The 24,334-nt window shown below is 43.9% G+C and overlaps 1 protein-coding gene across 3 annotated transcripts in view; it reads right to left on the bottom strand.

Moving 5' to 3' along the window:
* Slc44a3 (solute carrier family 44 member 3) overlaps positions 1-24,334 on the bottom strand; it is an 82,089-nt gene that overhangs the window by 37,305 nt on the left and 20,450 nt on the right. For all 3 annotated transcript variants that reach the window (XM_046462125.2, XM_046462133.2, XM_046462156.2), the window contains exons 6-10: positions 23,799-23,959; positions 21,926-22,015; positions 20,641-20,765; positions 16,172-16,358; positions 5,361-5,526 (exon numbers count right to left, since the gene is read on the bottom strand). In XM_046462125.2, the coding sequence (XP_046318081.1) occupies positions 5,361-5,526; positions 16,172-16,358; positions 20,641-20,765; positions 21,926-22,015; positions 23,799-23,959 (729 nt within the window). The remainder of the gene's footprint in view (positions 1-5,360; positions 5,527-16,171; positions 16,359-20,640; positions 20,766-21,925; positions 22,016-23,798; positions 23,960-24,334) is intronic.

The following is a 24,334-nucleotide window of genomic DNA, read 5'->3' as shown; positions in this document are numbered from 1 at the left end:
GTGATGTTGGCCTCGTAGAATGAATTTGGAAGTTCTCCCTCTTTTTCTATTTCCTGAAGTAGCTTGAAAAGTATTGGTATTAGTTCCTCTTTAAAGGTTTTGTAAAACTCTGCTGTATACCCATCCGGTCCTGGGCTTTTCTTAGTTGGTAGTCTTTTGATGGTTTCTTCTATTTCCTGAATTGATATTCGTCTGTTTAGGTTGTCTATATCCTCCTGACTCAATCTGGGCAGATCATATGACTTAAGAAATTTATCGATGCCTTCACTATCTTCTAATTTATTGGAGTATAAGGATTCAAAATAATTTTTGATTATCTTCTGTATTTCTGAAGTGTCTGTTGTGATATTGCCTTTTTCATCCCGTATGCTAGTAATTTGAGTTCTCTCTCTTCTTCTCTTCGCTAGCATGGCTAAGGGTCTGTCGATTTTGTTTATTTTTTCAAAGAACCAACTTTTAGTTTTGTCAATTTTTTCAATTGTTTCTTTTGTTTCGATTTCATTAATTTCAGCTCTGATTTTAATTATTTCTTGCCTTCTACTTCTTTTGCTGTTGTTTTGCTCTTCTTTTTCTAGGATTTTGAGATGAAGTATGAGATCATTTATTTGTTGGTTTTTTCTTTTTTTAAGGAATGAACTCCAAGCAATGAATTTTCCTCTTAGAACTGCTTTCAATGTGTCCCATAGATTCCGATATGTTGTGTCTGTGTTTTCATTAATCTCTAAGAATTTTTAAATTTCCTCCTTGATGTCTTCTATAACCCATTGATCATTCAGTAACCTATTGTTCATTCTCCAAGTGATGTATGCTTTTTCCTTCCTTCTTTTATCGTTGATTTTCAGTTCCATTCCATTATGATCAGATAGGATGCATGGTATTATCTCTACTCCTTTATATTGTCTAAGAGTTGCCCTGTGACATAATATATGATCTATTTTTGAGAAGGATCCATGTGCTGCTGAGAAAAAAGTGTAACTGCTTGATGTTGGGTGGTATATTCTATATATGTCAATTAAGTCTAGGTTATTAATTGTGTTATTGAGTTGTATAGTTTCCTTATTCAACTTTTGTTTGGAAGATCTGTCCAGTGGCGAGAGAGGTGTGTTGAAGTCTCCCATGATTATTATATGGTGGTTATTAGACTCTTGAACTTGAGAAGAGTTTGTTTGATGAACATAGCTGCACCATTGTTTGGGGCATATATATTTATGATTGTTATGTCTTGTTGGTGTATGGTTCCCTTAAGCAGTATGTAGTGTCGCTCTTTATCCCTTTTGATTAACTTTGGCTTGAAATCTATTTTATTTGATATGAGTATGGACACTCCTGCTTGTTTCCGAAGTCCATATGAGTGATATGATATTTCCCAACCTTTCACCTTCAGCCTATGTATGTCTTTTCCTATCAAATGCGTCTCCTGTAGGCAGCATATTGTTGGGTCTTGTTTTGTGATCCATTCTACTAGCCTGTGTCTCTTAATTGGTGAGTTTAAGCCATTAACATTTAGGGTTATTATTGAGATATGGGTTGTTCTTCCAGCCATATTTGTTTATTTATGTTACTAAACATGGTTTGTTTTCCTCTTTGATTATTTTTCCCCCCTTTACTGTCCTACCTCCCACTGTTGGTTTTCATTGTTATTTTCCATTTCCTCTTCCTGTAATGTTTTGCCAAGGATGTTTTGAAGAGATGGTTTTCTAGCTGCAAATTATTTTAACTTTTGTTTATCGTGGAAGGTTTTAATTTCATCTTCCATCCTGAAGTTTAATTTCGCTGTAAACACAATTCTTGGTTGGAACCCATTTTCTTTCAGTGTTTGAAATATGTTATTCCAGGATCTTCTAGCTTTCAGAGTCTGTGTTGAAAGATCAGCTGTTATCCTGATTGGCTTACCCCTAAATGTAATCTGCTTCCTTTCTCTTGTAGCTTTTAAAATTCTCTCCTTATTCTGTATGTTGGGCATCTTCATTATAATGTGTCTAGGTGTGGATCTCTTATGATTTTGCACCTTCGGCGTCCTGTAGGCTTCTAGGATTTGGGATTCTGTCTCATTCTTCAAGTCTGGGAAGTTTTCTCGTATTATTTCATTGAATAGATTGCTCATTCCTTTGGTTTGAAACTCTGTACCTTCCTGTATCCCAATGACTCTTAAGTTTGGTCTCTTGATGTTATCCCATATTTCTTGGATGTTCTGCTCATGGTTTCTTAACAGTCTTGCTGAGCTGTCTATGTTCTTTTCAAGTTGAAATACTTTATCTTCATTGTCTGATGTTCTATCTTCTAAGTGTTCTACACTGCTGGTAGTATTCTCAATTGAGTTTTTAAGTTGGTTTATTGCTTCCTGCATTTCTAGGATTTCTGTTTGTTTGTTTTTTATAACCTCTATCTCCCTGTATAGTTGATCTTTTGCTTCTTGGATTTGTTTATGTAATTCATTGTTGAAGTGATCTTTCATTGTCTGATTTTGCTGTCTGATGTCTTCCTTGAGACTCCAGATCATCTGAAGCATGTATATCCTGAATTCTTTATCTGACATTCCATCTGCTGCAGCTATTACCTCTTCTAACGTTGAGTTGACCTGCATTGCTTGTGGTCCTTTCTTTCCTGGTCTCTTCATACTGTTCGCGTTCCTTTCTACTTGGTGAAACTGTTGTGCTATTGAATTTTCCCCCTATATATTTATATTGGTCTTGTATAATTGCAAAGTCTCCCTCGCAGGCGCGGGCGGTGGCTCTGCCCCTCCTCCAATTGGGGCAATGTGCCTACCACGCCGGCAGGCCGCTGGGCCTGCTCTGCCGGTCGGTAGCAGGTCCGCCTACCTTGCAGGCGCGGGCGGTGGCTCTGTCCCTCTGCGGGCCGCTAGGCTTGTTCTGTTGGTGGTCGCAGTTCTGCCTACTTTGCAGGCGCAGGCAGCGGCACTGCCCCTCTGCAGGCCTCTGGGGCTGTTCTGCCAGTGGGTTGCAGGTCTGCCTACCTTGCAGGCGTGGGGGGCGGGGCGGCTCTACCCTTCCTCAGGCCACTGGGCCTGTTCTGTCTGTCGGTTGCAGGTCTGGCCTGTTCTGTTGGTGGTCACAGTTCTGTCTACCTTGCAGGAGCGGGGGAGGGGGCGGCTCTGCCTCTCAGCCGGCTGCTGCGCCTGTTCTGCCGGTGGGTCGCAGGCCCGCCTACCTTGCAGGAGTGGTTGGCAGCTCTGCCCCTCCGCAGGCCACTGGGCCTTTTCTGTCAGTGGTCACAGTTCCGCCTACCTGGCAGGCGCGGGGGGTGGGGGGCGGCTCTGCCCCTCAGCAGGCCGCTGGGCCTGTTCTGTGGGTGGTCACAGTTCCGTCTACCTTGCCGGCGCCTCTTTCTTATATTCGTGGTTTTCATCAAATGTGTAATACTCTGGTTAACAATTCCAATTTCAGAATGGGTTGGATACCGTGTGAGGAGTGCAGCCTGGTGCCTGGCAAGGGTCAGTGGTTAGGAGTCAGGAAATCCATCTCACCCGGGGCCCCCATGTGGTACTATCTTGGGCCTGTGCCTTGGGCTTGAAAGTTTCTCCCAGAAGACTCCCCTAGCCTCCCCTTAGGGGATCAGCCTTGCTGCCAACACACAGGGAACTGAGCTATGGAATGTGGGGTGTTGGTGGTGGGGGAATTCTCCCTCTTCAGCATTTAGACTCTCACTTACCCTCCCCCGCCCCCACTTCATTACTGAGTTTGCCCCCAGCCTTGGCTGTGCCAGATACCCCAAGTCCAGACCCTCTCTAGTTGATCTGTCCAGAAAGCAAAGATCTCTTCTGCACATCTGGAGGAGGGTCTTTGGGTTCTAACTGCTCCTCAGGAGAACTTACAACTAATCTCCAGGGTTACATTTTGCACTTAAATTCCTGAGCCTCTCTGGATTTTTTGTGACTCACTTCAGCTTGTATCTTATTTGCACCTTCTCAAAAGCCAACACATGCTGGAGGCCTTTTCAGCTTTGCCCAACACGGCCAGTCACCTCTTGCTGCCCTGGCCATTTTGTTAATGTCATGTTTCTTATCCACTGTCCTTGAGTCTCTGTTTCTCACTGTGATTGTGTGTTTACTCCTTTTTCATTCTTTCCTGATCTTATTTTTGGGGGGAGGGTTGGCGAGGGGGGGATGACTCTGAGATAAATGTGTCTGCCTCACTGAGCTCCACATCAAAGCCCCTGCGGAGAATGCTTTGGTTTTGTTATTCTAAGATAACACAGGATCTCTCTGCCTGACAACTGTTACCTTTGGCCAGTTTGGCTAGGATGAGCTTTGCTCTCCTACTCTGGAGCAAGCAGCCCCTCCACCCCCAGCTGCTGGGGGGAGTCTTAATGCCAAGAGCAACAGCCCCTTAGCGGGTCCTCCAAAGTCACTAATGATGGGGCTCCCAAAAACACCATTATATTAAAAACCCACAGTGCTCTTTATTGTCGGGAGGTAACTGTCAATGGCATGAATCACCCCTGGTTGACTTTCTTACCTCAGGAAAAAGTCATGTTTATCTACTCATTTGGTTTGAGAGATTAGAGGAGGATCAGCCCTATCAGGAGTAAACTTCCTGTTCGGAGTCCAACCCTGTCATTGTCCCAGGCCTGCTCTTCCGGCTGCAGTCTCATTGCTGGTAAAGTCACACACAAGAGAGGCGAAGGGTTCAGGTGTGTGTAGGGTGTGTGTGTGTGTCTTCCATTATTTTCATGAGGTAATGTCTATAATTTTAACATAGAAGCAAGTAATTCATTCACTAGTACTTAACTATATGGACATGAGGTATAGCTTATAGTTACACATGATTCCTTTAGGATTTAAAATTATTTTCCAGGTAAATATTCTGCCAATTTTACATTAAAACAACAACAATAACAACAAACCCAAAACAAACAAACAAACAAAAAACCCAGAGTTATTAAAGTATATGCAAAGTAGACTAGCAACTTTTTATTTTCTTTTTTTGGCAATGCTTGGGATTAAACCCAGCTCTTTTACAATTTTTATTTTGAGACAAGGTCTCACTAAGTTGTCCAGACTGGCTTTCAACTTGAAATCTTCTCACCTCAGCCTTTTGAGTGGTTGGAATTACAGGTGTGTACCACCACAACTGGTGAGACTAGTAGCTTTTTTTTTTTTTTTGGTGGGTATTGAACCCAGGGCCTTATGCATGCAAAGCAAACACCCTACCAACTGAGCTATGGCCCCAGCCCCTAGTAGCTTTTTTAAATCCAAAGTTTTAAGTCTGAGCTAAGTTTTTAGCTTAGCCTTTTACTCTTGTCAACCCCTTTTAGAGAGTCAGGTCAAAACTCCCAAACATCTTTGAGACACACAACATGGAGCACAAAGACACTCCAGTAAGAGACAAGGCTGGACCTACCTGTTGAAATAGCACGTAACCACTGCCCCTGCTATGGTCATTTGCTGGCATGCAAGGATGAATTCGCTAGTCCAGATGAGGCCGATTAAATGGTACCACCACATATATCGAATGCCTGAAAGAGGCTGATATTCCACTTGGCCATCTGCGATGACCTGGGCAGTGCCTAAAGTTTTAAACACAAACATATTTTACACCAGTGTTTTCCTAAGTGTAAAGATGATTCTTCATTCTTGGTCTTTGGCAATCCGTGAAACACAGATGCCAGAGAAAAGTTTGAAACACCCAGTGCAATTTGAAATCTCCACAGCAAAACCCAGAAAGAACATATCTAAATAATATCAACAACAATAATTTCAGTGACTGACCAGTAGGCAATCTGCAAGACACTTGACATATACTTTAAAACTCACGGCACTTTGAGGGCGTGAAAACTGAGATTTGAGAGAGTCAAGGGATGTCCGTGGTCTCACTGCTTATGATCAGTGGAAGGGCATCTTGGACTTCAAACCCCGTGGTTTTCATACCATGCACTTCGCGATGCAAACCAAGTGTGTTATGCACATGAAAGCACACAAGCCATATGTTATGGGTCCTAACTTTACCTAAATTAAGACTTTATAAGAGAGACAAGGATCTTTGTTTTTTGACAGAGATTCAGTTCAGATTTTAACAAGAGCAAACTCATTTAGCACATTTAAAATATCTGCCTTTCTAGGTTCAGATCTCCACTTTACCCTTTCCTGGTAGTCTGGGACACATTTTTTGACTTCTTGAAGTTTTAGTATCCTTGCCTAGAGTACCCATTTCCTGGTAGTAGTTTGAGTATGGAGATAGATTACCTGAGTAGTGCTGGGTGTAGGGTCTGGTCCACAGAACTATCACTCTATAAGTGATAATAATAATGATGATAATAATAATTATTATTAAATTTCAGGAGCACACAGTACTCTATTAAACTGAAGCCAGCAAGAAAGCACTAATAATGCTCTGCCTTTCAGATGTCTATACCCTGCTTTCTTTCCCCTTGCTGAAGCAGATCCTGAGGCAGGAACTGTGGCACATACCTGTAACCTCAGCTACATAGGAGGCTATGGCGGGAGGATTGCAAGTTAAAGGTCAGCCTGGGCAACTTTGTGAGACCTGGTTTCAAAATAAAAACAAAAAAGGGGCTCTGGATATAGCTCAGTGGCAGAGTGCCACTGGATTCAATCCCCAGTACTGAGAGAGAGAGAGAAAAAAAAAAAAAAACCCTTGAATTAGCTGTGTAGACACTGGTATCCATATCCCAGTTTTGTGGCTGTATTTGATTCCTAGATGTCCTCCCTTTTTGCATGTCAGATAAACTACTATAAGGAAGAGGGTGACTACTTTGGTTTCACCTGTAGGTTGGATATAATTTAAAGATGGTTTCATACTTCCTGTCATAAACTGTCTTTAGGTTTATAGTTCATGTGTTTTAGACACTCATAATAGGTTCTAGGCATGAAGGAAAGAGAGGAAGATAGTTGTACTATAGAACAAAACTGAGACCATGGCCTAGAGCTGGTCTTCATTGCTTCTGCTCTGTGTTCTGCTGAACAAGAGTTACATAGTGAGAAATAGTGGAGTGGCTTGATTCACAGAGAATATGTTATTGGACACTGGGTTCTTGACTTGGAGGCAATCTGTTTCAGGTAAGTCCTGGGTAAATGCCTAGGCTTTCCAAAATGGGCATGTTTCAGAAGAACATTCCCAATTCCAGAGGAGGTGGGTAGCATGTCACAACTGGAATGCAAGTTTATGTTGATCAGGCTGGCGGACCTTGACAACCACTCTGGGGACTATCTGAAGTGCTTCGGGCCAGGGACCAGCACACTGCTGAGTTCTAAGCATAGCTTATGGTTTTGCAAGAACAGGTTTTCAACATCACAGATGGTTTGGAGACAGAGAATGTTTCCACACAACAGGAAGGATCATTTCCTCAGAGAGACACAAGGACAGTATGTAGTCCTTGGATGGTAAGGGGCACCATCTCTTCTCTCAGCTGCCCCAGGTGGTCAACAGCACATCTTCACACACATTCTGACTCAGCACATTGTTGGCAACAGTCAGTCAGTGACAGGTCAAGATCCACTTAGCCCTCAAAATCTTTGACATTCCCCAAAGAAGGACAGCTCCCACATATTATTTTTTTTTATCAGTTGCTTTGTTTGATATTGAAGTCATTTCCCATTTGTTCCTCTGGGTCAGTTTATGGACTGTTTACAAGTTTTCATTTAGGGCTGGATTTTTCAACCTCTCAATGCACCAATTGATATTTTGGACCAAATACTTTTTTGTTGGGGGAGGGTGGCTGTCCTATGCATTACAGAATGTTTAGGGGCATGCTTTGTTTCTAAGCACCACTTATGACAACCCAAAACATCTCCAGATATTGCCAAATGCCACCTGAGGGAAATCACTCTTGGAGAAATACTGCTCGCTTGAGCAATCAGGCGCTGCAGGGAAAAGCTGAAAGGAAAAGGCTGGCTTCAGGGAAAGGCTGAAAACAGGAGGGATACAAGCAGAGCCTGTGGGTTACAGAGCCCGTGGGTGGGGCAGGAGCGTTTCTGTGCATACGACCGCCCCCTTCTGGATGACTGTGTCAGTGCAGGCAAGATCCTTTCTCCAAAGGACCAGGTGCTTCATGGCTATGGACTGTACACTACAACTACTGTTAAGGGTAGCCAGCAAGTGATAGTGGGAACTGAACTATAGACAGATCCCAAGATATAATGGAAATTGGAAGATGGTAGTGGAAAAGGCCCCACACTTGTATAAGTCTTGGTTTTAGGCTCAGCTTTGACACATGTGCAAAGCAATCTGGGCCATAGTTCCCATGGTAAAGGTAAAGTAGGTAGGCAAGATGAGTGCCAGGGCCATGGTTACAGCTTGGGCTTGAGGGTCACACAGGCTGAGATTCACATCTCTGCACTATCCCCTGATGGCTGGCCAACTTTGGGCAAGTTGTGAGGCCAAATACAAAATCTGTTTCTTCACCTGTCACCTGAGGATAGCAATACCTACTTCTCACCCTCTTGAGGATCTATCTCATCTCAGTGTGGTTCCAAATGCCAATCAGGTAGCCACTAAGAATAAGTATAATAAATGGGTGAGGTGTTTAGAATACTAAGTGCAATGCATGATTAGTTATAAATGATTCCATTTGTGAAATTAATTTGCACACTTATTGAGCATCTGCATGCTAGCACTATGTTGGATATTAGAAAAATAAAAGAGGTAAAAAAAATCAGAAAGAAGATACCATCTGAGTGAAACAAGAATTCACATGTTACCATGTTGATCTATTCATCTTCTAACCTCCTTCTGAATAATTGTTTTATAACTTCTCCAACCTGTGAGTTTCTTTCCCACCCTTACTCTCAGCCAATGACCTCATTTGCTGCTGCTCGGAGAAGAATGAAGCAACCAGAAAACCTTTGCTAAACTGGGCTCAGTGGTGCATGCCTGTAATCCCAGCAGCTTGGGAGGCCAAGGCAGAAGGATCAAGAGTTCAAAGCCAGCTTCAGCAAATTAGCAAGGCCTGAAACAACTCATCAAGACCCTGTCTCTAAATAAAATGTAAAAAAGGGCTGGAGATGTGGCTCAGTGGTTAAGTGCTCCTGGAGTCAATTCCTGGTACCAACAAAACAGAACTCTGCTAATGCCCACCCCACATCTACCTTCTATCAACATATCTCCACAATCTGACCCCTTCTTTAATATGATAAGTTGCCCATGATACTGAGGCCAACCTCTCCACTAAATGCCACCTTTCTTACCTACTTGAAGATATTTCTTCAGCAATTCTTCCTCTTCCTTGAATTGTTTGTAGTCCCATCTTTCAGAAAACCTATTCTGAAGTCTTTTTTCCTCTGGTTTCCTCCCCATTTCTCTTTCTTCGTTACAGCCAAATTTCTCAAGATTAGCCATATTTACTCTTTCCAATTCCTTTCCTTCCACCTTCTCTTAACCTACTCCAATCATGACCCCTTCCCCTCATCTCTGAAATTATTTTGTCTCACCTCCAGGTTGCTAAATTCTATAGTGAATCCTTAGTTCTCACCTTACTTATCAGCAGTACTTGAGACACTGGACCATTCGAATCCTCTCGAAACCCTTCATCTGAATTCAAGGACACAACATTCTTTTTTTCTTCATGTTTACTCTTCAGTGCTGGGGATCAGGGCTTTGCACACGCTAGGCAACAACTCTACCATTGAACACACCCCCAGCCCTCCAGGGCATCTTAACATTGAAGTGCTTCAAAGCAGTCCTTGGATTTCTTCCCTATCTATCTATACTCATCTTAATCTCATGGTTTTAAATACTACTTATCTGTTCCCAAATAAAAATTTATTGGGGACCTCCCTCTGAACCTCAGACATACACAGATAACTAACTGCCTGTTGGATATTTCCATTTGTTAGTCTAAAAGATATTTCAATACAACCACAATTAATTTTTTATCTATTCCTAAAAAGTTCCACTCAACTTCTTGCTCCATTTTTGTTTATGACCATCTTATCTTCCAGTAGCTTAGGCCAAAAAAAAGCCCAAAGTCACTGCTAGCTCTTCTTTCTTTCATACTCCTCATCAGGAAATCCTATTGGCTCTACCTCCAAAGTAGAGTAGAATCCATCATGTCACACTACCCTCCCCTGTACCACCATCACATTGGGCCACTGTTATTAAGATGCACATCAGGTCATGTTTCTATTCTCTTAAAACCCTGCCAGGACTTCCCATCTTAGATCAGGAGCCAAAATTCTTACAAAGGCTACTAAGTCCACAGATTCTGAACCTGTGCCCTCTCTAATCTCCCTTCTGAACCACACTCTCCCTCAACCATTCCATTCTGATTGATTGGGCTTCCTTGTTGTGTCCTAGAACCCTGGCTTCTTAGTGTCCTCTAGCTGGGACATGGTCCCATTTGGTTAGATACTTTGTGGCTCTTTCCTTCAAGACTCACCCCATCACCAAATTTCAAATTGTACTCCTGCCCTCTTATGCATTTCCTATTCCTCTTTGCTGTATTTTCCTTCATATCACTAATAAGCTTTCAAGTTTCTATAGAATTTACTTAGTTATTTTATTTGTCTACTCCCCTCAAACTAGAAATAAAGCTATATCTCCAGCATATCTAACAGGGTCTAACGTACAGTAAATGCTCAGGGAGTACTTGTTGAATGAATAAATGAATTAATCACAAATCATACATTTTATTAAAGAGGCAGGAAACAGCTTTCTAGAGACCTCCCTATAAATGCATCAGAATAATTTGGAGGATATTCACCATGCACCTGGCTGCAAATTTGGACATTACTGGCAGTCTTTAGCATTTTAAGAGACTAAGGTGATTTAGTGATCATTGCAAATAGCAGATTCTTAAGGAAAGCAGTCCAGCTGGCATAATATCCAAAGGGAGCAGGCCCAACTTGAAAGGACTCTATTTTTTAGCACATTGTGTGTAATTCTCTGGGCCCCTTCCACCAAACTGGTCCAGGGATGCTACTGAACCTCCATCTTGCTTACCTCCCCCCTGTCTATGTCTTCACTGGATTCTGCCTCTGCTCTGGCAGCTTGAGGATGAGAGAGAGAGAGAGAGAGAGAGAGAGAGAGAGAGAGAGAGAGAGAGAGAATATGAATATCTCATTGACAAAGTCTACAAAATATCAAGTTCTTCCCTGTACACACAATCAATACTCAATGACAGGTGAATTGAATTCCAAGTCAGTTGACCCTGTACCCACACCAGCATGACACAGTAAGCCAAGAGACTTTATAGATTTTTGTAGATTTTTAAAGTTCTATACAGTTCACTTAATTATTTTATTTACACCTATCTCCCTCAAACTAGAAGGAAAGCCGTATCTCCAGCATCTCTAACAGGGAGAAAAAGAGAAAGGTATGGTCCCTGCCCTTGGGCCTGCTTGCTCTTGTGGGTAACAGCACATCTTGCTTTATAGTTCTTCAGTGCACTTTATTACCATGGGAAGCCACTTATTTACCCCACTGTCACCACCCATTAGAAACTAAGTGCCTGGAAAACAGGGCCTTTGTTTTGCTCCATGTTGTATTTTGAGTACCTAGAGCGCACAGTAGGTGGCACACAATACAACTCTGGTGCTGAGCACATAATAGGCATGCAATGAATATTTGTTGAATGAATGAAGAATATTTAAGAAATGAAGAAAAAATATCTAGGTACACCTGAGAAATTTGTAGCTTTTCTAAGAAATCTAATAATGAAAATGAATCTTGGAGAATGGCTGATTTCTGATGCAGCCAGGGTGGGAAGCTGGGGTAAAAGTGGGGAGCAGATTCCAGAGAAGATGGCACAGGGGTGAGGCAGGGAGCCAAGCATGGAGGCTGCTGTTCTCTGCCTCTGCCAGAGGCTTCCTACACGTCTCAAAGGCAGGGGCCATTTCCAATTTCTTCTGCATAATCTGTCTCCATTTTGTTCCTAGGACAAGGCTGGGCCATGAGCAGGCTTTTGTGAAATAACTTCAATTATCATTTAGATCTCTGATTTTTTAAAAAAATACAGCAATTTTCTTTTATAAAGTGTTCTCAAATATGCCAGGCAAAGCAGAGAATAAACCACAAAGCTGAAGCTAGTACTAGATATTCCTTAGTCAATGCTAATTCCTAATAAAAAGAACACATATGGCCCCTCATTTGCAATGCAAAGCTCTCTTTCCATCTCCGTCTTCTAACATCCTTGGGAGGCAGACTCACATCATTTTTCCACTGAACAAATTGCAAGAGGAGAGCACAGATGACTAATACACAGGATACCAGGCCCTCTGATGAGAAAATTCTGTCTGGATCTACTAACTCCTTTCCAATCCTGCCCGTTGCCTGTTCCAAGCCTGCTGTGTACATCCTGCAGCTCCTTCTTCTAACTGCAGCAAGGACCTGGAGGGAGGCACCTCCACCCACAGGACTTTTCCATTTTATAGATTGAGGCTTCCAGACCACTTTAGTGACCATAGAGGGTGCTCAGAATATCTGGGTTCTTTCCCACTCACCAATAGCACCTGCTGGATTCCCAATGGTTCCTGTAGCTTTTGCTCCCACCCCCCAAACCCCACTGAATTTAGAAAACATCTGTCACATTGCTTGTCATAGACAAATCCTGGTGGACTAATAAATGTCATTTCTGGGCAGGGTGGGGGCTGAGATTGACATGCTCTGCTGAAATGACCTGCACCCAATCCACAATTTGTCAGCTTCTTAATAGACTGATAAACAGTCACTAGAGAAATAGCTCATCCGGACAAATGTGGCCTAACAAATGTCACCTAATTCACTCCTATTTTTTCCCCCCACCAAAAAAAAAAAAAAAAAAAAAAAACCTCACAACTATTTATCTAGTGAGGAGCCCCACATACACAACTAGACCCTAGACTGAAGAGTGAGCCTGTCCTCGTTGTAGCTGCCCAAGAGGTGAGACCCTCCAGCTCTGTGAAAAGGGCACTCAGCCCTCATCACCTGATGGGTATAGTTTCATAAGAAGTGAAAGCTGCTCACAGCCTCCCCCAAGTACAGCTGGGGCATCTTCTGAAGATCAAAAAGTGATGCAGCTGCTGACCTGCCCAGCCCAGAGCAGGGTCACTCTGGCACTGAAAAGGCATTTGAGAACAAAGGGGATTCTGTGCACTTGGCCAGCCCACAGGTGAGTGGAAAGGGCAGTCAGGTGTTGCGAGGGAGTGGGCCAAAAATCTGGTTTCCATTATGCAGGTCTGTTTTAGTCAGCTTTTTTTTTTTTTTGCTGCTGTGACTAAAAGACCCAAATGGAACAACTTTAGAGGAGGAGAAGTTTATATGAGAGCTTACAGTTTCAGAGGTCTCAAGCCATTGACAGCCGGCTCCATTCCTTAGGTCTCCAGTAAGGCCGAACAACATGGCGGGAGAATGTGGCAGAGGGAAGCAGCTCACATGATTATCAGGAAGCAGAGAGACTCCATTTGCTAGATACAAATACATACCCCAAAGCCACATCCCCAATGCCCCGCCTCCTCCAGTCACACCATACCTGCCTTCAATTACCACCCAATTAATCCCATCAGGTGATACATTCACTGATTGGCTTAAGGCTCTTCCAACCCAGACATTCTCCCTCTGAACCCTCTCATATTGTCTCACACATGAGCTTTTGGTGGGCACCTCACATCCAAACCATAGCAAGTTCCCAGAGAGAGCTGGGCGTGGCCCTGTGAGGAAATTTCTCTCCTGTAAAGTTAAGATAGTCTTGCTTGTAGACTTTTACAGTAGGTCCTGGGCACCTGTTTTCTTTCCTGCCTTCTACTCCTCTCATTCTTGCTCCTTTTGCTTCTCCCACTGATAGGGAACTGCCACACTTCAATACACGATCCTCTGAGATGCCTGTGGAGCAACCTGCTACCTTCGGCCCTGAGGAAGAACCTCCCGTTTCCTGGCCCTCCTGCTTTCGATCCTGAGATTGAGGCTGTCCAATGCCTTGTAGGCCCTGGGCCCAACTAGGGTCCAAACAGGAGGAAGTTAAGAGGCACAGTGCTGGTAGCTCACCCCAAGTCAAGCCTTGGGGCTATTCCCCTCTGACTTCAGTCCCCCAACTCTCAGATTGGGCTCCTAGCTGTGTGGCGTTCAGCAAATGACTTGCTCAGAACTCAGCTTTCTTTCCTGTAATTTGAGAATAGCACATAAGTTGCAAGAGAATTAAGATGCTCAAAGGGGAACACACAAAGAAGAATCTAGTACAGAGCTTAGAATCCAGAACATTTTCAACAGCATGTACCAAGACCCCTGTGCTCCCTTCTGACCAGGACTAAGAGCACTTCAAGCCAGTGAGCTAGAGGAAGGCTGTTCAGTTCTGTGCTAGGGGAGACTTCCAACTGTCCCGTGATAACTGCTTCCCTTTTTTTTTTTTTTTTTGGTGGTACTGAGGATTGAACCCAGGACTTCATGCATACTAGGCAAGCACTCTACCACTGAGCTATATCCCTAGCACTGCTTCACTTTTTCTTGGTAATAGAACCTCTAAATTTTAAACTGTGCATGACTGACCAAAATGAAACTACATTTTCTGGCCTCCTTTGCAGATGGGTGTTACCACCTACCTAGGATTTGGCCAGTGAGGTGGAGGGGGAAGTGCAGCCTATGACTTCCAGGAGGGTGCATGCTCATCCTCCTCCCTGCCACCTTCCTACAGGCTGGAATAAGACATGGTGGCTGGAGTCCAAGTGGCCACTTCAACTATGAAGTAGAAGCAAGTAGTAGGGGTGCAGAACAAGAAGACACCTGAGTCCGGAACTCTGAAAGACTCAGCTAATAAGGAATCCTCTTTGTGGACTTCATCTATATGGGAGGGAAATTATTTGACACCTTGTTTGAGCCAATGTTTCCTTTGAGTTTTTCTATCCCTTCCAGACAATCCTAATCCTGATTAATTAGTCTGTTTGAAAGGTTCCTCCCTGGATATCAGAAGTTCACTGCAGGCCTTCAGGAAGCTTCCAGAGACCTGCAGCAGAAGACACCATCCCTACAGCATCTCTGAAGCCAGAAATAGGGGCTTCCCAGGGCTTCTGACCACCTTGATTCTGAGGGTCAGTTCACTCCAGAGGAGAGGGAAGGGTACCAGGTTCACTAAGAAACAACCACAGCAGTTGCTCTGACATGCAAGATCACACATATTGGCTCCATTCACTGGAGTCAATGAAGAGCAGAATAAACTTGATAAAACATTCAGGAATTGCATCAGTCTTGTTAACTTGACATGTGCTGTGGTTCTTATCTGCCTGGTGATAGTCTTAGAAAGCAACTTTCTATATTGTATTCACATCAGGGCGTGATTCTGGATTGTCACCAAATCAAGTAGAGGAGTTAGAGATGAGCTTGAGTAGGATCATTCAAAGTGAGGCTCATAGATTAGCTGTCTGCCCTCACACTGTTTGTCATGAGTCTGCAATGAGATGACAGGCTTGTGCCAGAATGAAGATCAACAGCATCAAGAGAACAATGATTCCTTCAGCTGATTTTTTTTTTCTTTCATAGCAAGACTTTTTTTTTTTTCATAGCAATGGAGTGGTACACATTCCAGGCACAAGCTCTGTGTCTGGTTTCAGAGCACTTTGACTACCACTGCTCTAGAATATGGTGGCCCTGTTATGGAACATTTAAAACACACACACACACACCCCCACACACTCTTACCCCAAGTGCAATAAATTAGAATCTCTGAGAATGGGGTTCATGTATTCGTATTATAACAAAGCACCACAGTCCACTCTGAGGAGTACTCCTGGAGGGGACCAGTGTTTGGGTACCAGGGGAGGATGCGGAATTGTCTTTCAGAACCCACAAAGGGTAAACTTCTGCATGCACCCATGTTAAACTTCAGCTGGCCCTGCTGGGCACAACAAACTTTTGACAGTCTTCCTGAGTTCTTTATCACCTACTGATTTGATAGGGGTTGATAAAATTTAAACCTGGAGACATTTGATAATATTCTTTCTACAAGCCTTTGTTTAGATTGTAATTTTTCCTAACGCTTTCAGTCCTGACTGAATTTATTCTCTCATGAAACACAAGCCCAGCTTCTTCAAAGTCAATACAAAAGAGGGAAGGGAACTTCCGTGTCCCCCCCCCACCCCTGTGACAGAGCCCTGGCACTATCACTGCTGTCATCAGATGCCGCTGGTTGCATGAGAGGTTTGGTGCCCACAGAAGCAGGCCAATGTTCTCACAATGGTGAGGTCTCCTGCGTGTGACTCCTAGGGAAGGAAGCTGCACCCACTGTCCCTTACCGGCAGTTCCCAGGCTCAGCAGCACAGCCACCCAAAGGATCCAGAAGAAAATGAGGATGGCAAATGTCCATAGTGGCTGGAACAGCAGGAAAGGAGAGCTTCTGATGACTTTATTTGTGAGTTGGAAAAGCTCCACTGTCAATTTTATTCTCTTTCTGAGGACAAAAATCAAGACGAGTAGAATTGCCTGGTGAGAAAGGGTTCAGAGTAAATTATTTCAAAATAATGGGGGAACTGGGTACAGCTTAAAGCAAGCCCTATTATTTTACTGACATTTCAGCAAATAGCTCTTTTAAGATAGTAATACATGACTTTTGTTATAACTGAACAGGTCAATTCCCAGGCATGAATTGAACACCTACTATGTACTGGTCCCTGTGCTAGATCCTGTAGCTAGAACAGTGAACGCTGCTTAGTCCCTTCCCAAAGGAGCTTTCAGTATGGTCACAAAGCAAAGGCAAATGAGAATTAAGTCAGGAACCATCTTCTCTTCCTCCACCCAGAACCCAAGATGCTCAAAGAAGACAGCAAAGGGCAAGAGAACATGAGTGTGAAGGAAAAGGACAGTGAGTATGTCCCAAGGTAGCCTCTGTGCCTTCTCTATTGCTTTTTTCTGCCCTGTATATAAGTATCTAAGAGTCTCTCATGTAAGATGTAATCATCGTCCAACCCACATTGGTCCAGCCACTGTCTTCTGTCTCCTTCTCCTCACAGCCGAGTTTCTTAGCTTGTCTACACTGGCATCTACACTCATCTCCAATTGCCTTCAAACCCCTAGACCCCCATACTCTTCTGAAACTTCTCCTCCTAAGGTCACTTCATGTGAAGTCTGCTAGATCCCATAGAATATTCTACATTCCAAGTCTTTTTTTTTTTTTTTCCCTTGCGGTGTTGGGGAATGAACACAGGACTTTGTGCATGCCAGGCAACTGTTCTACCACTGAGCCACACCCCCAGCCCCTCCAAGTCTTGCTTGGCCACAGCATAGCATTTGAATCTACTGTTCACTCCCTTTTCTGGTCCCTTCCACAATCTCTCTGGCTCCTCTACTATTTCAGTTATTGCTTCTTAGGATCATTGTGGGGAAGGAATCTTCTGCTCCTTTGTGGTTTTAGCATCCTTCCCAGATGTTTATGACCTTCAAATAAAAATCCCAGCCTCACCTTTCTCTAAGCACTGGATGAAGAAGCATATTAGATATTAAAAAGGCCATACACATCCTAAATGTCTCAAACTCACCCTGTCCTGAACCAAATTCAATATCTTTATACCAAAATCTCTTCTTCCTTGTATTCCCTACCTCTAGTGGTCCTAATTTTTCTGGACTCCAAGATTCCTTTCTTGCATTCTGTCCTATGGTTTCCTAACCATAGTATTTGGCATTTTCCACTGCATATGTTTATATCTGAATCTCCCCTTAGATTGATTTCCTTGAGGCTAGCACACAGCATAATCCCTGTCACCTCTGATTCAGTTTCTTAAATATCTCTTAAGTCATCCTCTCCTCTCCAACACCACTGATGATGTCCCAGGTCCAGTCTCATCATCTCTTATCTGGCCCCCAATAGCCTCCTCATTAGTTGTCTGCATTTAATTTTCCTGATATGCCCCCACCTCAATCCTTCCTCTACCTCACAGCTAAGGGACCTTTCTAAAGGGTAAAGCCTAGGGTGTCATCTCCTTGCTAAAAATCCATCAATGGTTCTCCAGAACATCTGGATAAAGATCAGACTCATTATTATCACAGATCCGGATCTTACAGAAATGAGCCCTCCCTGTACCTGCCTCAGACTTTCATGGAGGGCACATATCCATGTGACCCTGTGTACTCTGTTTCCTTGCCTGAGCTGCCCTTTTTCTTCCAACTGGACTGGAGTGTTTCTGCCCTCAAAGATCTCTCACAAAGTGGAGGAAAGACTTCAGAGGAAAGTAGGATAAATTGTGCAGAAGCTACTCCAGGATCTGAGAGCATACCCCTACTGTGGGGGGTTCTTGAGAAGCCAAGCCCAGAAGAGACCTTTAAACTGCAAAGGGCTCTCAATGCCTAACACAATCAACAAGGAAGGGACTGTTTCACTTTAACTGTTCAGGAAGCAAAACAATATAATCTTTAGGCAAATAAATTTGGCTCTGGCTCCTAAGAGGAACCTTAATCTAGGTGAGTATTTAAATGTGTGTGTGTGTGTGTGTGTGTGTGTGTTACAACTTGTATTAGAAATATCCAGTTGATGCCCTGCTCACACTTAGAGTACACTGTGAGCATGTCCATCACAAGGAAAGGGTTGACTCTAATTTGTTCCTTTCCCCAATCTGGATGGAGATCAGTGTCACCACCCAGTGCTGCGGGTGTGGACCGAGTGGGTGGGCAGAGCTCACCACACAGGCTTTACTTCTAAGTGGCAGGGAGCTGCATTCTGCTAATCATCCTAGAGTATTGGCTGAAGTGGGCATATAATGCCACTCACCCCATTTTCCTCATTGTTTCGAGTGGTTATATTGAAACTCCTTAAGTGATATTCACAGTTGACCCCCATCTTCCCAGAACATGTGCTCAAGTTTATTTGTAAGGCTCCTGCTAAGAACTCCAGGAGACAGGAACACATCCTTGCCTAGGAGGTCCTCTGTGGTCCCTGGGGACCATACCTCTCAACAGCATTCCCATTTGATGCATGAGAAGACCAGGGCCTCAGAGACCAAGTCATTTTTCCCAGGTCTCAGTGGTGGGCCCTGGATTTGGGCACAGGCCTGGGACCACAGAGACTGGGCTCTTTTCCTATGCACTGTGCCATGGCACTGCCTGCTGTGCACTTCACCTGGTCACAGGCTGTGCTGGCTTGTGTCAGGGCCTCTCTAGCTCCACTGTTTAGTGCTGAGCCCTGTGTACGTTAGAAGTTGCATGTAACTGATGACGGAGACAAAGGATCTGGGCTCCTGTGAGGGTAAGAGTAGAGCCAGCCGGGCCAGCACAGGAGAGAAACCCAAGCCAAATGAGGGCACATGAGCCAAGGCTGGATTCTGCCCTCTGTACAGCCACCTGTGACTCTCAGGGACAGGTGACACAGACTCACCTTTCCCTCACCTCATACTAGGTAAAGAGGAGAAGTCACCCCTGACCCTGAGATCTGGTGGCCATGAATAGTGCAGTGTGTGAGGACAAAGGGGACCCTGCGGAGGGCTGGGGAGGACCTGGCTCTCTCCCCAGCTCTGGGCCCCGCTCCTCCTCCCCTGAGCCCCAAAGCCCCAGGCCTGGCTGCTGGGGAGCCTTTTCCTCTACAGCCTCCTTCACAGTCCCTGTTTAGCAGCGAGCCTGGCCCTTGACTGAGGAAGAAGTTGGGTGCTTTATTTGATGCCACTTGCTCCCTGACACATCTTATGTAAAGAACATAAACCTGAAAACTCACTGTGGAAAGGAGAAAATGTGAAGCCTGTACCCAATATGAGACCTGAAGGATTTCCTCAGAAGAGAGAATGGAGCTGGTGAGAGAATCTGCATTTGCAGAAAGGTTTAATGGGCTGTGGAAGGCCCTGGCTGCCTCTCTCCTGCACAACGGTGAGTGAGCAACAGCTAGCACTTGACCTGGGGTTACCAGAGGTTCAACACCAACCCCCCCTGCCCAGAGCCTGGTGATTCTAGCACCTCTATGCCACCTGAGGAGTGACTGAAATGATTTTTGGTTGCCAGTCAGCCTCCTCCAACAACCACTATCCCCTGCCTCAATATTCCCAGTTCTCCTGTTTTTAACTAGGGAGTTCACTGAGGAGGCAGCAGGTTGTCTGCCAACCAAAATAACTCAGTGGCTGGCAGGTGTGGAGACAAAGGGCCCTGTGTGCTCAGGGCAGCGGAGCTGGCACACCCTGGGAGAGCTCAGTACCCACTGGCTCACAAACAGGAAATGAGAGCTGTCATAAACTGCTCCCTCCTCCCCGCAGGTCCGCCGTTGGAGCCCCTTGGGTAGGAATGGCCTAACAGCAAGGATATAGAATCAGCCTCTGGAGGACAACAGAAATGACTTGGAAAGAATTTATTTTTTTGAAGGTTTTGATTTATTCCTACATAGGTATCTGAAATCCAAAGAAGGTACCCCATCATGTAGGTACATTCTGAGGTGAAAGAAAAACAAATGCTAGTTGTTTTTGACTAAAATTCAATGATCTGGGTTTCAGAGCTCTGGCTGGTGACTCAACCCACTGCTGAAAGGGTTTTCTTTTTCTTTTCTTTTTTTTTTTTTTTGAGGGGATGAGGGGTGAGTATCAGGATTCACCCCAGTGGTGCTTAACCACTGAGCTCTTTCTATTTTTCTATTTATTTTCCCAGCTCTTTCTATTTTTTATTTTGAGACAGGGTCTCATTGAGTTGCTTAGGCCTCGCTAAGTTGCTGAGGCTGGCTTTGAACTTGTGATCCTCCTGCCTCACAAATCGCTGGATGACAGGTGTGCACCACCACACCCAGTTGGAGGGGGTTTCTTACCGTGATGACTGTAGACACAATAGCAAACCCCAGCACACACTTCATATTTTCCCTTTCTGTGTCCAATTCTATGCTGAGGTCGTTGGTATAGTCATAATACAGCCACCATAAGATACCGCAGACAACTAGAAAACAACACCAGCAGGGCTCAGCACACACGCCCTGGGGTACCGTCCTCCCACTGTAAGCCCATTGGGTGGCCCTGCTTAGGAGGTGGGTCCCAAGTTCCTGGGGCATTTATAGCCAGCAGCTACCCTCTGGAGGAGCTGGGCAGAGCCAGGGTAGCCCACAGAGTACCCCCCAGCCCATAAGAGCCTTTGGTTTTGGGAGACCCAGGAGGTGGCCCCAGAATACAGGTGCCTAGCCCACAGGTTGGTCTAGTGTGAACAGGAAAATAGCTACATCAACAGGATAGTGAGGGGAACTCTGCTAGTGTCCAAAGACTAAAATGATCAGGCAAACTCTGCTGGAGATCTCTGCTACAGGAGCCTGGACACTGGCTTCTGACCCACCAAATCCAGGCAACTTACACAGGCTGTGGGACTCACGTATATCAGAGGCTTGCTCTGAGGATACCTTGACATTGCAAATACTTTGCATTTAGCTATAAAACACTACTATAAGCCACCTCCACAGGAACTCTACAGAGGTCACAGCCATCCATTAACTATAGGTGAGGAAAGCACCCCTCACAAGTCAGTGCTGCCATCCAGCACAGGGCTCTGGGGTGCTCCCATGCTAAGCGCAGAGCTGATAGTTCAGAGGAATGAAACACTACCGTCTCTCATTAAAAATAAAAGACACTGATACCCTTTTCCCAATGATCCTAGGAAGACCCACAATCCAGCAACTGATGATGGGCCCACAGGGGCCTTCAGAACCCTATGCCTACTCAGGCCTGTTCTCCAGGTTGTAGAGCCTTTGCCCGACAACTGTGGTCACCAACGTGCCAATGAGTGAGGTGCAGGTTCAGAAAAGATCCTCCAAAATGCTTGTGATGGCACTGGAACTCTCTCTTAGTATTATGGGTACCAGGCTCATCTCAGGCCCGCAAAATATACTAGAAGCGACAACAGACTTGGCGTTAACTTTGCCATGATCTGTGACATGAGCAACTCCTGTCAATCTCCCTGGGTTTGATTTTTCTTACGTGCAAACCGATGGGGCTGGATGACACACTCTCTGAGACTCCATTTAGCTCACAAATACCAACTTTAAAGTTCTGTACTTAATGTAAAGGCTTTTCATTTAATCAAAAAGAAATCCATCAAGAATACATACTTACACAGCAATCCAAGAATAACCAATGAAATGAAAATGTGAACCAGAAGAGTGGTGATGAATCGGAAGGTGAACATCATGGTCAAGGACAAGGCTGAAAAATTAAGTAAAACACATAAACCCAAACAGCAGCAAAGGGTGAGGGTGATGGTGGCAGAAGCAGGAAAAGTGAGGGCCCAGGTTTTACTCCATCTCCAAATGTCTTGGGACACCTGCTAAATGCTAAAGGAAAATACAGGATACAACCAGGGCACCCTCTGAAGCATGTGGGGTTTAGTAGGCTGTAACAATGCCAGTCTTCCTGAGTTAACATTAAAAAGAAGGTATTTTATTCCCAAAAGTTCAAGTTACCTTACAAGTCTATCTGAACTGTTTAAAAATTTTACTATACTAAGTTTCATACTGAGCTTGTGTAAAGTTCTGACTTTAAATGTCCTTAGGTACTTTTATTAAACCTAAAAGAATAATGCCTTTAAAATAAAAAATTTGAGTCTAAGTATATAAAGTAAGCTGTATAAAGCATTGCATTTCACTTTCCAATATTTGAGCTTGTATGCTTATGAATTTTTCTAAATATTTCAGTGAATCTATAAATGCTATTTTATTTATTTTTTTACTAAACAGAAAATCAGGATTGCATAAAGATATTTCAGTGTGGTGGCTGAGAACATGGAGTTTGGAATTAGACATACCTGGGTTTGAGTCTCAGCTCTGTCATCCATTCTACTAGCTGCCACCCATTCTACTACTGGCCAAGGCACTTAAACTCTCTAAGCCTCAGGTTCCTCTACTCTGAGCGGAATGGGGTTTATCACATTAAAGCCTTAATGTGATAATAAGCACAGTGCCTGGTACCTGAGAACTGCTTGGGAAATAACAGCTGTTAATGCCATTATGAATCTAACAAGTACAGCCCTTGTGGGGACATTCGGTTGAGGTATATGATATCAGGACTAGCCTGGATTTTTTTTTTTTTTTTTTTTTTGTATCTGTGGTTACCACGTCAGTGTCTGGGAGTCAGAAAATACTATTTGGGTCATTTGAAGTCATTCTCAGTCTAAGTAAATGTTTGGACCCTATATATGGTGATTACTGAAGTTTCCCCAAGCACTGGGGAATTAGTAACCTTTTGGTAATGAAATTAAGGAAAACTCAATTTGTGGAACTGGCCAAAATATGTTAATGGATGACCATCTGGGAAGGGACTAGATAATAGGTTATTGCTATGGTCTAAAGTTGCAGAGGGCATTAACCTGTTCAAAGAGACAGTTGGCTCCAGGGGCTCAGCAAGTGGAAAGAGAGAAAGTGGGAAGTCAAGGATCAAGAGTGGGTCACTGCTTCCAGAAATGCCCAGGAGAGGCATGTCTTGGCCCAAGGACTTCTTCTGAGTACAACCCAAAGTAGGTATGTTCCTTTGAAGAGCTGGATTCACGGGCACTGCAGTCTGACCCTCTTAATGTGGATGCACACTCCTCCCGGGCTCACCAGACAGCCCGCTGATCTGGCTCACCTACAGGTAGAAGGCACGTTGGCCAGAAGATGTGTTTTCTTATCCCCTGATGGTTGTACTTTTCAGAGCCAAAGTACAAACTTACTCTCTGCTTTATGCATCCATCCCTCATGCAGAGCTGAGAACAAAAAACCCCCGGAAACTGGTGAATATAATCCAGTGAGGCTTCCTGGCAGATAGCCAGCTGACCTCTTCCATTCCCACTGTCCCTTTCCCAAATTTAACCTGAAATGTTGAAAATATCTTCAAAGAAAATAAACATAAAGTTTTATATTTAAGTTAAGAAGTTAATTTCAAGGCACTACATATTTAAGCAGTAGAAATTTTGGCATTCCACAAATAGTTGCTAAAATAAAATTAAAATTACCTAATGCGAAGATACACAGGCCAAGGATTGTATCTCTTGCTGACATTATTCCACTTAGAATTCGATGGAGGGTGTCAACATCATTTATCAAAACAGATGCAAACAGGGAATAGCACTCAGGTGTTTGAGGCACGCACCGGTTAAACAATGGGAAAGACTTGCTAAAAGTAAAAGAAGTGATAGAAAAAAATGTTTATTTCATTATTCATCTTTAAAAAGATGTTCATTTAAAATTCTGCACAACCAAGAAAGGCTAAGATCTGTAGTATTAAAAGGGTGTTTAGATATCTGTACACCTTAGGAAGCCAGGCAGCAGGTGATGGGGACCCACAGAAGCCTGAAACCTGAACTTGGGGAACAACATTTTTGTTTTGTTTCTGGTGTTGGGCATCAAACCTAGGGCCTTGTGCATACAAAGCAGGTGCTCCTGCTGAGCAACACTCCCAGCCAGAACAATACTTTAAAAATGAAAACAGTATATATTTAAGGTGTACAATGTGATGATTTGATATATACATTGTGAAATTATTACCACA

This window comes from Marmota monax, unplaced genomic scaffold, assembly GCF_021218885.2.
Source record: "Marmota monax isolate L192 unplaced genomic scaffold, Marmota_monax_Labrador192_F-V1.1 WCK01_AAM20220418_F8-fsc00070, whole genome shotgun sequence".
Taxonomy (NCBI): domain Eukaryota; kingdom Metazoa; phylum Chordata; class Mammalia; order Rodentia; family Sciuridae; genus Marmota; species Marmota monax.
Note: the sequence above shows the minus strand (reverse complement) of the source record. Positions and strands in the feature narration are given on the sequence as shown.